The 16,236-nt window shown below is 40.7% G+C and overlaps 1 protein-coding gene across 1 annotated transcript; it reads left to right on the top strand.

The window, feature by feature from the left end:
* Window positions 1-9,962: 9,962 nt before the first annotated feature.
* Window positions 9,963-15,328, top strand: gata6 (GATA binding protein 6). Its single transcript, XM_022191137.2, has 7 exons — window positions 9,963-10,130; window positions 10,750-11,649; window positions 12,204-12,376; window positions 13,194-13,319; window positions 13,410-13,497; window positions 13,581-13,678; window positions 14,137-15,328. The coding sequence occupies exons 2-7, from the start codon at window positions 10,809-10,811 to the stop codon at window positions 14,296-14,298; spliced, it is 1,488 nt and encodes a 495-aa protein (XP_022046829.1). The 5' UTR covers window positions 9,963-10,130; window positions 10,750-10,808; the 3' UTR covers window positions 14,299-15,328.
* The last annotated feature ends 908 nt before the right edge of the window (window positions 15,329-16,236 follow it).

Raw genomic sequence — 16,236 nt, 5'->3', positions numbered from 1 at the left:
TGGACAAATTAAAAATTCCCACATTTTCTCATTTACACCACTGTTTAAAAGTTTGGGGTCACTTAAGGTCCTATTTTTTTTTTTAAGAAAAGCAGTTTTGTTTTTGTTAACGGACATAACATGAAATTAATTTAAAAAAACACAGTCTAGACATTGTTAATGCGATTAATGACTATTCTAGCTGGAAGTGGCTGATTTTTAATGGAATATCTCCATAGAGGCACAGAGGAACATTTCCAGCAACCATCACTCCTGTGTTCTAATACTACATTGCGTTAGCTAATGGTGTTGAAAGGCTCATTGATGATAAGAAAAACCTTGTGCGATTATGTTAGCACATGAACTGAAGTGTGAGTTTTCATGGAAAACATGAAATTGTCCGGGTGACCCCAAACTTTTAAACAGAAGTGTACGTCTAATGGTATTGATCCATATATTTAATTGCTGGTAATTCTGATTTTATCTGGCCCAGATTTGGTGATATCTGTCAGAGAGTCCATCACTGTGAATTGTTTCTATACTTTGTAACAATGGAAGCTGTCCACAGTGGCAGCACAGCGCGATAAATGAACCATACTTTTTCCTTGATGCAAAAACAGGAATTTTATTTTCTGTCAATTTTAAGCGGCTTATATGTGCATGATCTGAGTGCATCCTGTTTCATTACACACAGCGATTCGTTAATTTATTGTGTGATGTGCTCTGGGTTGATTCAGTCCATCTCATTAATGGCAGCGGAAGTGGAAGATATCTGTGTTGATGTTTTTCCATTGACTCCAGTATCTGCACTGTTACTCCTTCCTACACTTTTTTCACTTTTTTTGTTACCGACATTAATGTCTATGTGGCATTTTTGTCTACTGGATGGTACATCATCATCGAAAAGGCAGTCAGCGCCACGATTGAGTGTTTCCACCTTGAAACTGCAGCTTACACTCAGTCTCAAACACACAAGTCTAGAACATAAGCCATCTTGAGACATTAAGAGATTGTTTTTATGAGGGGGGTAAGAATTAAATATGCAATTTAGATGTGGTGATGTTGGGGGCTAAATTCAGGAATGGAGAGGGACTTCAAACAGAAGAGAAGTGATCTTGTACAAAGTGACACACAAATGAAAAGAAGAAGAAGCCTTCAAAAATAAATGGCACTAGGTTTCAGGTGTTTTAAGTAACACATGTGAGCAGAGTGAGTGGCAGCATTTCAGGGAAAAGAAGGGTGAAGAAGAATTTAGAGAACATTAATTACTCTTATAAGAGATATGTCTTTCAGGAAATTTCATCTGTGAGATGGGTAATAATAAATGAACCGTTTGCAGTCCCAGCCACCATTTATTGTCTTATTATTTACACCTCTGCTTCTGAAACAACCATAACTGCAGATTATTATGATGTAATTTCAGAAACCTGCTCAGTGAGATAGCCTACCTCTACAGGTAAGTGAGAGAATGTTTGCTTCATAATTTGGATGACATTACACTTTAAAATGACAACCAAATGTTGTCACCAGACTTGACATATGGTCTAGTCTTGAACGAATGAGGGCTTAGAAACATAGTGGTCGAACCCACAAAGATCTGAACTGAATTTTAGATCATTTCTATAATATTTTATGGTCTTTAGTGGCAAAGTGGCATTACAGTGATGCTTTTAATGCTAGACCATTCTTGAAAGCACAAAACTTTGAACCCAATCTTCTGAAATCTGCAGAAAGTAGATTACACCACTCTGCTTCCAAACCCTTCCAATAGGGCATTCGACTTGTTAGCTAACAACAGTACTGGGACCCACAAATCGAAGCCTCACCTGCAGTTCAGCCATCATTATTCTTATCTAAACCTTTTCTTTTCCTACTGCATAAAATGTCTCTTCCCTCCTTCCTCCTTTATCTCATCCTTCCCCCAATGTGGACTCCAACAACTGGTGATTGTTTCATTTCCACCACGCACTCCTCTCATATCTTTCCGAAAAGCAGCAGAGATTTTGTAGACCTTGAAAGCCTGAGTGGGCCTGCAAGGTCTAGCAGCTGCTCCTCTGCAGTGCCAGGCCCGAGTATCCGACCCTCCGTGGCCCCACAGCCACCATCTCCACCTACTCACTTCTACACTGCCTCTGTTTTTGCTATCAGTGATGTCACCTCGACCCAAGGCTGCTTTCTCTCAGGCTCCAAACAGCTGATTCAGGGAAAGTCACAAAGTGTACTGGAGACCTGACCTTCTCTCCTGAGACAAAACACATAGAGAGGGGCTGGCTCCACAGGATGGAGACGCTAGCATGGAAACAATAACACAGCCTCAGAATCTACACAAGAGATGAGGCTCTGTTTTCCAGAGAGGGACGTGGAAAGACGTCAGGCGCCCGTCGAAGTGAGACTCCGCATCCACACTTGAATCTTCCTTGATTTTGAATCATTTGTTGAGCAGCAAATCCAAAAAAAGTGTTCTCCTCGTTAGGCCGCATGCATCTACAACTTCTACAATTCTACAATTCTACAATTTCATTTAGCAGACGCTTTTGTCCAAAGCAACGTACAACACAAGCAAGAATTCAGACATAAGGAAAAACCTGTAGTAAGTGCAAAAAGTGCTTCAAGTGCGATTGGTCAAAGGTGCTGCCATCAAGTTGCAGAAGAATTGCCAATCACCCCCCTGCCCCTTTTTTATTTATTTATTTTTTTTTATTTTACTTTGTCAGCGCTAAATAAGTGCTGGGTTTTGGACCACCTGACTTATTCTACCCCTAAGGTGGAGTCAGATTAAGTGCCTAGGTGTTCTCTAAGCACTTGAGTCTTCAATTGTCTTTTAAAAGTAGAAAGTGACTCAGCAGGATGCACAGAGTTTGGTAATTTGTTCCACCATTTGGAAACAACAGAGAGAAGAGTGGCTAGAGATATCGAGGGTTTTGGACCACCTGACTTATTCTACCCCTAAGGTGGAGTCAGATTAAGTGCCTAACTTCACAAAAGTTTAACTGCAGAATAATTCACACTTTTCAGTACATTTCATTTGAATGATATCATCTGTGTCTAGATTTTTTTCTTTGAAACAGATAACTAAACATTTTGGAAAATGCATTATTCCATATTAAATCAAGAATATGCCTAACTTCACTTAGTATAATCACTGGAAGCAAACTGGATAAACTGGAGTATTGTGAAGTTTTTTAATGTGACACTTTGACAGAACAAATAAGCCCCTTTTTTTGGATAAATAAACTACCATTCGAAAGTTTGGGGTCACTCAGACAATTTTATGCTTTCCATGAAAACTCACACTTTTATTCATGTGCTAACATAACTGCACAAGGGTTTTCTAGTCATCAATTAGCCTTTCAACACCATTAGCTAACACAATGTAGCATTAGAACACAGGAGTGATGGTTGCTGGAAATGTTCCTCTGTACCCCTATGGAGATATTCCATTAAAAATCAGCCACTTCCAGCTAGAATAGTCATTTACCACATTAACAATGTCTAGACTGTATTTCTGATTAATTTAATGTCATCTTCACTAAAAAAAAAAAAAGCTTTTCTTCTAAAAAATAAGAACATTTCTAAGTAACCTCTAACTTTCACATCTACAAACTTTCTTTTACTATTGAGATGAGAGTCATATGGAGGGAGGTTTATCCATTAAACAAAAAACATCAAATGCTTTTTTGTAATTTCTGAAAATGTAAGATGTTTGAGGGAAGACACCCCCTAAGGAATATCTCAGTACTGAGGGCCAAGTACGAATGGAGTGGTGATTTGACATGTCAGAAACTGAAATATCAGTGATGATAAAGTTCGAGAAAAAGTTAGAATTTTTTTGTCTGAGGCTCATAGAATTAATTATTTTTATGAACTGTCAGCTATCAAAGTGTTTTTTTTAAAATCAAAACTTATTTCTACATCTGTTAAATTCAGTTCATGTTGAAGCTGAAGTCAGAGCAACAGCAAAATTTGAAATTAATGTTAATCTTATTCATAAGTTTGTACTTATAACAACAGAGGGTTTCCTTCCCCACAAATTGTGGAAGGTGTATCTTTTTAGAATTTTACACTTAGAAGTGTACAAAGTTGAAGGCTATTTTGATTTAATTGCTCTCTAAATTTGTACACTTAAGCATATTTCTTGAGTCAGAAAAAGATCTTAAGGGGACATTTTTATCCTGGTTCAGTCTGCTTGATAGGTTCATGCTTTGCACTTGCGATACCTACAGCCAATATTTTAATTCATATCAGATAGCACCAGAACAGTGTAGACATACATGATAAGACTGTATCTTAGTTTAATCACACACGCTGTGATTCATTCAGTCAGCCATCGCTTTCTCCTGCCTCCAGTTCTTTGAGCTCAGCTAATTCCCACCTGTAGTTCTACATCGAATGAACAGAAGTGACAGTGGTGTCTTCTCATCCAGTTTTTTGGCAAAATATGAATTCTTTGTTATATTATTTGGAGCCAAGTGGTACTCATTTATTAACGCCTGCACTGATGAAGTTCTCAGGTGGCCCATGAACAGGTGAACATGTCATTCCTCCACTCTTCTACCCATGCTTCCTCTCTCTCTCTCTCCGTTGTACTATATAATAAAGGCCAAAAACATAACTTTAAAAAAATGAGAATGATGAAATTCTCTAAAAATATCCACTGCGTCTCAATCAAAGTCTGATTTTTCTCTCCTCAGATCAACCTGTGCTCACAGAGTCTTGGTTGTTAAGCATTTATTTGCTGGAAGCTATTGCTCTGTGCTTCCCCCCCCCCTTTATTACATCTCTTCTAACAGTTCCTTTGTGGTGCTCAGATGGTGAGCGGAATCAGTGGCTAAGTGCATTGAACTGTACACCTTGGCCTTATCTTGTTTTAATGACATTTTAAACACTAAAGTTTTATAGGTGATGGATGGGGGGGCTTATCTGACTACTGGCTCTTTCCAGGTGGGGTTCCTTTGACATGGGAGTAAAAATCCTGGAAGATCCCTGCTATGAGTTGACTGTTAAACAAAGAATTATGAGTCAGCACCTGACTTCCGTGGAAACTGAAAAAAAGGCTGCGACGTCGTGACTAAGAGCGGATCCTTTTTCTCTCTGCCATGTGATTCTGCTCTGCTGACAGCAAAACCCGCTTCCTGCACAATCAAAAAGCAAAACGATTCACCTTTTTCTTTTATAAGTAAAAGTAAAAGCATCAGTGGGTCTCTGTCATTCATCCACATCTTCTAAAAATAGTAAACGGACTTTGGCCTGCAAAACACAACTTGCTGCTGATAACTGAGTGCACATAAAAAAAATGAAACGCATCTTGGAAAATGTACAAATTCATTATTCCACACAGCCTCTTATCCATTTAATCCCACATCCAATATGACTAAGCACATCTTGAGAAATGAGCAAATTAATGTTATGATTACGAACAGCAAGATGTTGATCTTGTAATCCGGTTAAACCTGAATGATTTGCTCGTCCCATTGAGGCTTTATTCGAATTTCAGCTCCACATGATACCAGAAAAACTCACTCTGTCTTCATCTAAGTGCAGTTTTCCCACCAATACAGCTGATTGCTCTTACTCAAGGAAGAAAAAAAGAAGATAAGAGCAGCACATGTGATAAAAAATAACAGCTCATAATATGACAAATGCTGTAGCTGATGTGATTTGAGCCGTTGGAGCCAAAGTTAAGAGAATAGGTCAAATGAACCCCGAAGCTGGTGTCAGACTGATATGACATCATGACACTGAGGTGACAGATTGCTGGAGACACAAATAATAGCAGATAAATTTGCCTGCATCTTTTTCAAATGAAATAAAAGCCTCAGTTGGTCTCTCAGGAGTGTGTTCCTTCACTATAGCTCTTGTTCTTTATGCCAAATAGCTCAGAACCAAGTCAATAAACACACAGAACAACAGGCCTACATCTCTCCAAACAGAACCCTGTTTGTCACTCATTCATCATAGGAGACTAGCAGGGAGTGTGACGGTGCAGCCTCCAACACACACACACACACTGGCGAGCTGCAGGTGAGCAGGGCGTTCCGTTGTGGGTGAGCCGAGGAAGCAAGGACGGTGCATGTCCAAAATGACAAAGGTTGCTTTTACACCTGTCATGACCCGTTTAATCATCTACCACTTCAAACAGGAGAGTCTGCCTCCCAGCAGCCTTTGCTCCAGCAGCTCCGGACAAGCTGCCATTCACTGGGAGACGGACAGAAAAGACCTGCGCGGGTATAAAACTTAACTGTGACGTCCATAAAATAAGAGCAAATATGGGAATGTTTTAAAGGCCGTGGCAGCAGGAGGTCATGAATAGAGGAAACAGGGTTCACGTTGGATGTGTTTAACAGTAGACTCAGAGAGTTTCCACCAACTGATGTGGACTGAAGTGAGGGTTTTCACAATAAAACTAAGGGGAACACAGCTGCTGTTTCATTTCTGCACTGTGCTGTTATTATTATTTTTTTCATTTTCAGTGGGAAGGATGGACATTTTGCTTTCAGCTGCACAAACAAATGATCAGTTAAATCAGATTGTTCTGCATGCAGGGGTATTTAAGGTCACACCAGCATTTACTGTTATGGATTTAATAATAAAGATTTTTTGGAATATTATTTTTTCCAATAATTTTTCCCATGTGGTATTTCAAATGAAGCTACCTGGATAGTATCTGAAAATACACAGTAACAGAAGTTTGCATACCAACAGGATTTAATTTTATTTTGATAGGAATTTTATCGTGTATTTAAAAAAATAAAATCAATGATTGGATTTTTTTTTCCAGTATCTGTGGAGTTCACTGATGCACTAATGTTGAATTACTGACAATAAACGACAAGCATTTTACATCCCTGTCAAGTAAGTTAGCTATTTGACATCCCATTTTAGCATAGGACTGCTTTGTTTCTAAAAAATAAACATTATATTGAACATCTTAATAAAAAAAACACCAAATGCAAGAAAATTCCCCAATATGTGCAGTCTGTATTTTAATCAAATCATGTACTTAAATTCAGTTACAGTATTTTAATCATAAAACTGATGCAAATATGAAACAAAAATAAATTTATTTCAATGATTCCAAACAAAATCCTTTCCCAATGTGGAGTAATTTTGATATTTTTGCAGATCAAATTCTAAATATTAGTCTGTAGCCTTACTAAAAGCCAAATATGATTTAAAAAGATTGGGGGGGGGGGAGCTGCGAGGTGATTAAAATGATGAATCGTCTCTTTCCTGCATGTTTTACACTGAATCGCTTCCCATTAATCACAAATTTGACGTTCTCACAGTTTGGGCGTGTTAAATGTCCACAAAGCCTTTTATTGACCTGTGTGACAGAAATCAGGACGCTGAGTCACGGAGACTCCAAACACCAAGAAGGACTGGTGCTAAATTTAAAACCTGCGCAACAATGTCCGCATCACGCCGCCTCCGTTATGACTGACGTACACTTTGGAAGAATCTCATCACTTTATAACGAAGAATCTGATGTTTTACGTGTTCATCATCGTCTCCTTAAGGGCAGCAGTATTAGTGAAGTGTTGATTAAATCCTCCGGGGCAAAGCTCTCATGCCAATAAGTTGGAACAAAAGAGAGAAAGTATTATTATTAATATAATTATTTTTAGTGGTAGCAATAGTAGCAATTTCTTTCATTTTTGTTCTAACGAAACTACAATTTTCACAGTATTTTTTAACTTTCTTTTTGTAGAAAATGTATGCATCTAATATATCTAGTTATTTTTCTTTTGATTATTTTAACATTTCGATAGTCAAATTAGAGTATAAATTACCCTAATGATAGTAAAACGCAACTGAATCGAATATTTTCTTTTATTATTATCATTATTATTATTAGTGGCAGTCATAGTACATGGGCCCATTAGGGAGCAGTTACAGACTGTGTATACGTTTTTAAAAAGTTCTTTCTCCCCTCTGAGATAACCATAATTAGATTCCAGGCCTGTGCCTCTGTCCCGTGGCTGACATCCACGCAGGCCCACACTGTTTGACTGCGTCTGGATAAATGTGGAGACAGGGCGGCGTCCTGCCACTTCTTCTCACAGGCTGCTGGTGTCAGAGCAGCACACTTTGACATTACTGCGAAAACACCTCATTCATCAACTCGAGGCTCCGCAGCCAGCGAGTGAAAAGAAAAAAAAAGAGGCGGGGGTCAGAAAAGAAGAAGAGAGGAGAAAAGAAAAACAACAGGATTTTGTGTTCTCGCACCTCTCTGACAACTGCTCACTGAAAGGACGCACGGATGGGAGACGGTAGCGCATGGGGCTGCTTGCTCCATAGTCTAGGGGCTACTCCCTCTGATAAAACCACGTCTCCAGAAACCTCTTCGGCCCCCGTGGAGGTCAGATGCTGTGTCCAGTTTGGTCCAGTAGAACTGAGAGCAAGGAAGAGGCATGGAGAGCTGTGTGCCTGCGTGCGTAAAAGTAATGCGGCTCCAAACATGAATCCAAGTTCTATTTGTAGCTGCTGCTGCTGCTGAGTAGATGGTCTGAGATTCATTGTAACATTAAACACACAAAAAGGCACACAGCCCGCCTTGTGAAGCACTGCAAAGACACAACAGCAGCACTATTAGAACAACAGGGCCTTCCAACAGCAGCTGCAGGTTTTTTATTAGAAAGAACGCAGCGATTATCTGCAGTAAATGATTAGTTCAGCTGAATTCGTGGCTCCAAACCTGGTTGTTAATCTCCGTTGAATACGCACCAGAAGACCTGCGAATGAGTGAATGATTCAATTGACACCTTGATCACATCACGATGTATATTCAGCGTGAACGAATTATCGCGGTTCAAAGCGAGGAGGCTGAGAGGTGCTGAGGGTTTGAATTTCTACACGAACGAAACCATTTAATGCTCAACGAGGGCGACTGACTTAAATAAACCAATTATGGAGGGCGGAGGGGATTTATTGATCACTGGACAGAGTGGAGAGAATAAACAAGGAGGAAGAAACTGAGACTTTCCCTTCGAATAAACATCACACAGAAGAAATTGCAACTGAAAATAAAGCTTAGTCATTTTTCACATGAATGTTTAAGAGCTTTTCTTTTCTTTTTTTTAAAATGAGCTGATTCTTGAATGGTTCAGTAATTCGTGGGAGGTCTAACTGTGGATGATTAACGGTGATTAATCTGCATTATAATTCAGTCCTAATTTGTTTAGTTGTCACATTTTATTAGAACTGTGTATTTATTACTAATCAACCAATTTACTATGAATTAAGATATAAATTTAAATCTTAAACAAGCACAGCACTTAATAAAAGTGAAAGTCTTGCTTTGAAAGTCTGCATAAGTGCAGAAATATTATCAAAATGCCACAAAAGTTCAGAGTTTAACGCAGACAAACGTGTGTAATTAGATTATTGTTAATTAACGTGGAGGTGGCTTCCAGCTGATCTTTAGGTCATTTTAAAAACATTTTGGAGAGTTTAATCCAATGAGAATTAATCCTATTCTAATAACTGGTCGTGCTATTTTTATGTAAACTCAAAAATGGAGATGTTAGCTGTGAGGTGACTAAACATTTTTTTATATCATTTCCTCTTAAGTGTAATGACATAGAAGTGAACTAAAATCACTTTAGTACTCGTAGTTGAATAAAGATGTTCAGCTTTACTCCACTGTAATCAACAGAAGGAAACTACTGAGAGGTTAAAAAAATAAAATCAAATGAAGCAAAAAAAAAAAATTAGATAAAAAATGTCAAACATGTAGAAGGAGAAACTGTTGATCTCACTTGTGAAAGTTATTAAAGCGGTTGATGAATTTCAAAAGCAGAATGGGTGGAGCTCCATCTTTCTCCAAACTTGTAAAACTCAGTGAAGCCTGACTTCATTTGCAAATGATTTGGAGTTTCAGACGTAATCTTTTTCTCTCTCTCTCTCTCTCTTTCTCTGCTTCTCCGCTTCTGGGTGTGATTGATTGGAGCAGTTCATAGGCTGGCACCCCCATCGTGTCTCCAGTCGCTCACACTCCTCATGATTGGTCCGCCTCCTGGAGCCTGCAGCCGCCGCTAGCGCCTCCTCTCATAAACCTCGTCAGCCCGCACAAACGTTTCCCAGTACTTCCAAGAGAAGCAGCGGCTCACTATTGGGAACTTTGCGTGCGACCTATGGCACACAACTAGCAGGTATGTCCCGGAAAGCGTCAAATGTCTCCTCAGTTTTTTTTGCCTGTCTTCTAACTCTCACGGCTGCTTTTCAAACATCTGGCGCAGTGGTGCCGAGCGCAGCCTGACCAACTCATCAATTCGGGGGTATTGTTTTATCGCTCCAGCCTGCCTCTCGGCCCTTATCTGTTCTCAGCCTTATCAAACAGTTATCTCTTTTGCTGTGAAGACATATTGCGTTTTGTTTCCTATCTGTTGTGTGTGTGTGTGTGTGTGGGTGGGTGTGTGTGTGGACTGCTGTGTGTTCGTCTGTGTGTGTATGCGTGTGGGAGGACAGGGATTTGACACGGATGGATCCAGCGCATTCTGGGAGTCACTGTGGACTGAATGTGTTTTACTTAAAGTAGAGATCATCCTGAGTCAGTGATAATAGTCTTATACGCGTTTGCTCTGGAATTATGTGTATTTACATATAAAAACAAGTTGTACACGACATGCCGGTTTGCGTCTTTCCAGAAACTTGTCGAGTTTCTGCCCAGATGTTTTTGGGAAACACTTTAAACTCAGTTGTCCTTTTGCACCCCGTGAAAAAGGCTGACTTCCCCTCATTTCCTAACTGCTCCAACTCTCTGTGTTGTAGGGTAGGCTACTCCCTGACCATTTTTATTAACCCCTACGGTGTATGGAAAGTGCTCCTGGATGGACCTGGGCGACAACAGCTGGTCCATGGTCAAGCGAGAAGTTTCCAGCAGCCCAGGGTCACCGGCTGAGCAGACCTACCTGCCCGGTGACAGCAGGAGGGACGGTCCCACCTCGGAGGAGCTGAGGACGCCTCCGAGCGAGCTTGACGCGCTGGGGCACCGCCGCGCCGACGGCAGATCTCTACACTCCTACCTTCACTTCGGACACCATAACAACACCCTGACCACTACCGAGGACATCCCGCTCTTTACGGATTTAGACCAGGGGAGCAAACTCGTCCTCTCCACCGGAGCGCACAAGGCGAGCCTGCTGGTGGACCCGTCCGACATGTACCAAACACTGGCCATCGCCGCGGCCCAGGGCCAAACTGGATATGATTCCTCCTCTGGTGGTTATATGCACTCCAACCCCAACTCCCCCGTCTACGTCCCCAGCACCCGGGTGGGCCCCATGATCCCCAGTCTCTCCTACCTGCAGGCCAGCGGCTCTGCTCAGCCCAGCCACGCGGTCTCCGGTCACTCGGTGTGGTCTCAGTCCACCCCGGAGAGCCCCTCGTACAGCACCGGCAGCCCGCACACCTCCAGTCGTTTCCACTACCCTCCCAGCCCGCCCATGAATAACGGGACGCCCAGGGACACCAGCTACAGTAACACACTGAACGTGGGCAGCAGGGACCAGTACAGCCTCTCTCGCCCTCTCAGCGGGACCTACGCCAGTCCCTACTCTCCTTACGTTGCGCCCCAGCTGCCCTCGCCTTGGACCGCTGGACCTTTTGATAACACGATGCTGCACACCTTGCAAAGCAGAGGTGCGCCCTTGATCCGAGGACCAAACGGAGGTAAGGGGGAAAAATTCAGAGCAGAATGGGTCATGGTGATAGAGTAGATTTTCTTCTCACTAGCTCAGATGGAAAAATAGAAATGAAGGTATTTAAGGCATGCAGGCGCTTGAACTGTCTGTGCGCTTTGGAGACGGCACCTGATTTGGAGGCCTGAGATTAAAATGTCAGAGAACTAGACAAAACTATGTTTAGTAAAATACAAAAAAATAGCATTTGTGTGGTTAAAATTGGACTGGATTTGGTCTGAAGGGTCATGTGTGTCTCAGTCCTGCAATAAATCTCAGGCCTAACTGTGCGCGCGAAACCTGGGACTCACCACAATATTCAATTAATTTTTTAAAAAAAAAAAGCTAAAATTAAATAACATCTCGTACATTTCAAGCTATATTGTCACATCAACATGCCTATTTTAAAAGGTATAATTCAGGTGTGCTGTCAAATAATTATTTTAGTGCGAGAAATCTGTGTTTGCGTCATTTGGCAGACCAAATTCTGCGATAAAATATTTTTGCTTGATCACAAGGCGAGTCTGATTTAACGTTTCTTTTCAGTTTCAGATATTCTGGACGACATGGGGGAGAGCAGAGAGTGTGTCAACTGCGGCTCCATCTCCACGCCGCTGTGGAGGCGCGACGGCACGGGCCACTTTCTCTGCAACGCCTGCGGCCTTTATAGCAAAATGAATGGGCTGAGCCGGCCATTAATTAAACCACAGAAAAGGACGGTAAGGAGACAGGGGGCCACTTCACTGCTCAGTTTCCTGCCTAATTGCCTCAAACAATGCCTGGAGGTTATCGCCGATGATATTAATTAAATGCTCGGATTAAAAGTGACTGAGGAGATGCAGACTTTGGTAGAATTTGGATTTTAATCCGGTAATTTCTGTTTTAAGAAGTCTGTGATTTATCTTATAAAATGGGCAGAAATCTACAAAAGAAATATGATGGGAAAACTCATTTATTAGGCGGTTTTATTGGGACTATCGCTATTTATGCAAACTGGCCATCATTAGATCACGTATTAAATCGTCAGTCAACAATCATAATTAAGCTGCAAAATTCATTTGCTAAAGCCTGCCAATTATTTTTTATTATTTTTAATTTAACTGACTAATTAAATGTGACTCAGACGTTCACACTTTATCTGAACCTCCATTCAAAGCTTCTGTTGGCTGACCTAATCTAAATAGTCGACAGTAGGAGCCAATCTTTCCTGGTGCCATTACGCGCATTACGCACAGTTTTTACTAGGAAATCAGATGTCACGTACAGACTCCCTTAAAACGAACATCCTGTAAAAAGCCGTTCGTAAATGCCAGTTAAAAGGAGGCCATAATAGGAGCTGTATTATTCTTAGGAAATAGTGTATGAATAGCCAAATTATACAATTAAATTAGCGGAGCGTGGCTTGCACTTCAAAAACGCCTTCGTCTCCTAACTTGAATCCCACGCTATTTTACTGCGTCACAGATTTTTTATTTATTTATTTTTTTTAATCTTCAAGTTTGATTTGAATCCCTGATTTTAAATTTCTGTCTCCAGTCAACGTCCAGAAGAATCGGCCTTTCCTGCGCCAACTGTCAGACCAGTACCACGACCTTGTGGCGCAGAAACGCGGAGGGAGAGCCGGTGTGCAACGCATGCGGCCTCTACACAAAACTACACGGGGTGAGTGTAAAATTTCATGCAACATTTTCTTCAAATTGAACTTTCATCGTGTTATTTGACGCAGCGCGCTAAGCCGAATGACACTTGCAGGTACCTCGGCCGCTCGCCATGAAGAAAGAAGGAATCCAGACGAGAAAAAGAAAACCGAAAACGTTGAATAAAACCAAAGGATCCTCTGGTGAGTTAACTACTGCTCATTTGAGTATGGATAGTTATAATTGGATTTACAATATTGTAACAAAATGTTTTGTGTGCTTGTAGGAAATAACAACTCGGTCTCCATGACTCCCACATCCACCTCTTCATCCAATTCAGAAGACTGCTCGAAAACCAGCTCACCCTCTGGACAGGTGTCAGGAGTAAGACGTTATTTTATTATATTTTACTTTATTTTATTTTATTCTACAGATAAAAAAATATGATAGGACACATTTCTGATATGGCACATAACTTCTAACAATTCAACAGAAATATGGGTGTTAAAAAGTAAATACCATCCTTACAATTATTTTAACAGTCAGACTTAGTTTGTCCACAGTCTGTCCTGACAGGTGAATATTTAGTGGTGAATAAAGCAAACAGCAGGTGTGTAATGACTAGTGATGCTCTGTGGTGGTGACTGCTGCTGACCAGTGTCACTCCTAGATTACAGTAAGATGAGCTTCACATTTGTCAGGATCTGTTTTTCACACTTGTGTAATGCAAATGGCATCTCAGTCCAAAAGTCAAAAGTGAATCACGCTCCAAGTAGAGAATGTTTGTTTTACACCTGGAATGAGTGCATTTTAGGCTAACACTGTGCTTTCTGGTGCTGCAGGTCAGTTCTTCTGTGCTGTCCAGCTCGGGGGAGGGAACGGGCTCGGGCTCAGCCGTGAAGTACCCGGGACAGGATAACCTGTACACCAGCGTGGGCTTGACCCAGTCATCAGATGTAGCTTCAGTGAGGGGGGAACCCTGGTGCCCCATGGCCTTAGCCTGAACACCTAAATCTCCTGGGCGGACAGAAATCGCTGGCCCCTTCTGTCTGGATGCTGTGTAGTGTGGAAGTATTCGGGGGCAGTTTTTTCTTTTCTCCCCTCTCTGCTGGTGCAAGAGGAGTCGGACAGGAGGGAGAAAGAAGGGCGAGGCGGCCTTCAGTCACAAGTACGAGCTTCAACCGAGCATGGAATATCTGAGATTGGGTTCCAGACTGGTGTGGGGATCTTGTTGCCTTTAAAAAAAAACAACAACAACAAAGGGAAACGCCAGGCCAGATGATCAATTAGGTGGCCTTCTGTGGATGGTTTCTGGACCTGCCGAGTGCTCAGTATCTCCAGAACCAGATCTGGGTTCTTTAAAGAAAGCCATCGTGTACATAACGGATTTCCTGTTTGAAGAAAAAGCTGTTGATTGGATTTCAGTGCTTCACAAAGTGCTATACTCTTTAAGGACATTTAGATTGTTTTTCTTTTCCCACAACTGGAATCATACCATAAGTGCCGAGACAACTTTTATGAATCAAAAGAAAAATATTTATAAATCTTCCATTGTTGAAAACATGGCTATGATTGTTAATAAAGATATCAATATAGACTAGAAGCTAAACCATTCTGATGTCTTCTTTTCTAGTGTTTTCTCTTTGTAAGTGGCTGTTAGTAGTACAGTAGTGTTGAATCTGCACATGTTTTCCACTGAAAGCTCTTACTGTATTTGACTGAAACTAGTTTGGTTTAAACAGGGTATAAATGACTATGTCATATATGTTTTCTTTTTCATTTAATCATTTACTTAAAACAAAGTTGCAAATGAACTTCAGACTAATTTTTGATATTAAAATATTGTCAGCTGTTTAGTAGCCTTACGGTACTAATTCCAGAGCGGGGCTACAAACTCTTTTCCATGTAAAGCGGTGGCTTGTTTGAACAAAGCACAGCCAGAGCAGCTCGATCTTTATGTTCTAACACATACGTTGCAATCAAAGACTGTTGGCTGCACTCTGACTCACTATAAACAGTGTATCTGTCACAATGCTAATGTGTACCGTTGCATCATTTTTAAACACCAAAATTAGACCAAAGTGAAGAGTGACATCACTTCTGAACAAATTCACACTACTCTGATGACTGTGATTAATCGCTGTAATGATTTCAAAGGAGGTCAATTATCTTGCAATGCAACATCTCATCATGCTCTTTGCGATAAATGTGCAAATTCACAGCTGAATGTGGGGCATGTCAAATCACACTGTTTGTCTCCGCGGCCTCAGCAGTGGTGTGGGAGTTTCAAAAAGTAATTTCAGGCCAAAAATCACCCCCAAGGAGACTGAAACCCGAAGGAAGTCTGATGAGTTACATGTAAATCTTGGCACAAAGAGGGTTTTTATGTTTGTTTTTTTTCACAACTTGCTTCATCCAAAAAGAGCTTGTCATTCACTCTTCTGGACTTATTTATTTTTTTTGAAATATCATGTTTTTTCTTTTTCTTTTTTTTTTTGTCATGCTTTATGTCTTTTTCTGGAATATTATGAGAAATAATTTTATTTAAATTCAGTCCAATAAATTGTTGGTGATACAAATAAATTTACAGTTTGTTTTAAAAAAAAAGAGCTGTGTTTTTAAAGAAAGAGAGGTATGTTCTTGCATAATATTAGCATTACTCAGGCATACTTTTCTATGAGTCATTCATATCTGTGCTTAAACTCCCCTTTTTCTCCTCGGCTGAACGAAAGCCGAAAAGCTTTATTTTCCCAGATTTCTTCACGACTGGGAGGAAAGAAAAAGGGACCAGCTAATGCAAGGCAAAGAGTTCATGTGGGGGGAAAAAAAGAATATTTGAGAGATTCAGATGTCTCACCTTAATGTTTCCAAAGTTGAGAAAGCTTTCCAGCTTTTCTGGGCGGTTTGCTACCACGCTGTGCTTATGTTTTATTAAAGCAAGC

This window comes from Acanthochromis polyacanthus, chromosome 9, assembly GCF_021347895.1.
Source record: "Acanthochromis polyacanthus isolate Apoly-LR-REF ecotype Palm Island chromosome 9, KAUST_Apoly_ChrSc, whole genome shotgun sequence".
In the NCBI taxonomy this organism is placed as follows: Eukaryota; Metazoa; Chordata; class Actinopteri; family Pomacentridae; genus Acanthochromis; species Acanthochromis polyacanthus.
The sequence above is the reverse complement of the archived record's forward strand: the minus strand, read 5'-3'. Positions and strand labels throughout refer to the sequence as shown.

Coding starts and splice junctions, on each gene's coding strand:
- gata6 (XM_022191137.2), top strand. CDS start 10,809: ATGGACCTGGGCGACAACAGCTGGTCCATGGTCAAGCGAGAAGTTTCC. Junction 13,320..13,409: donor TCTACACAAAACTACACGGG/GTGAGTGTAAAA, acceptor TGACACTTGCAG/GTACCTCGGCCGCTCGCCAT. Junction 13,679..14,136: donor CCTCTGGACAGGTGTCAGGA/GTAAGACGTTAT, acceptor CTGGTGCTGCAG/GTCAGTTCTTCTGTGCTGTC.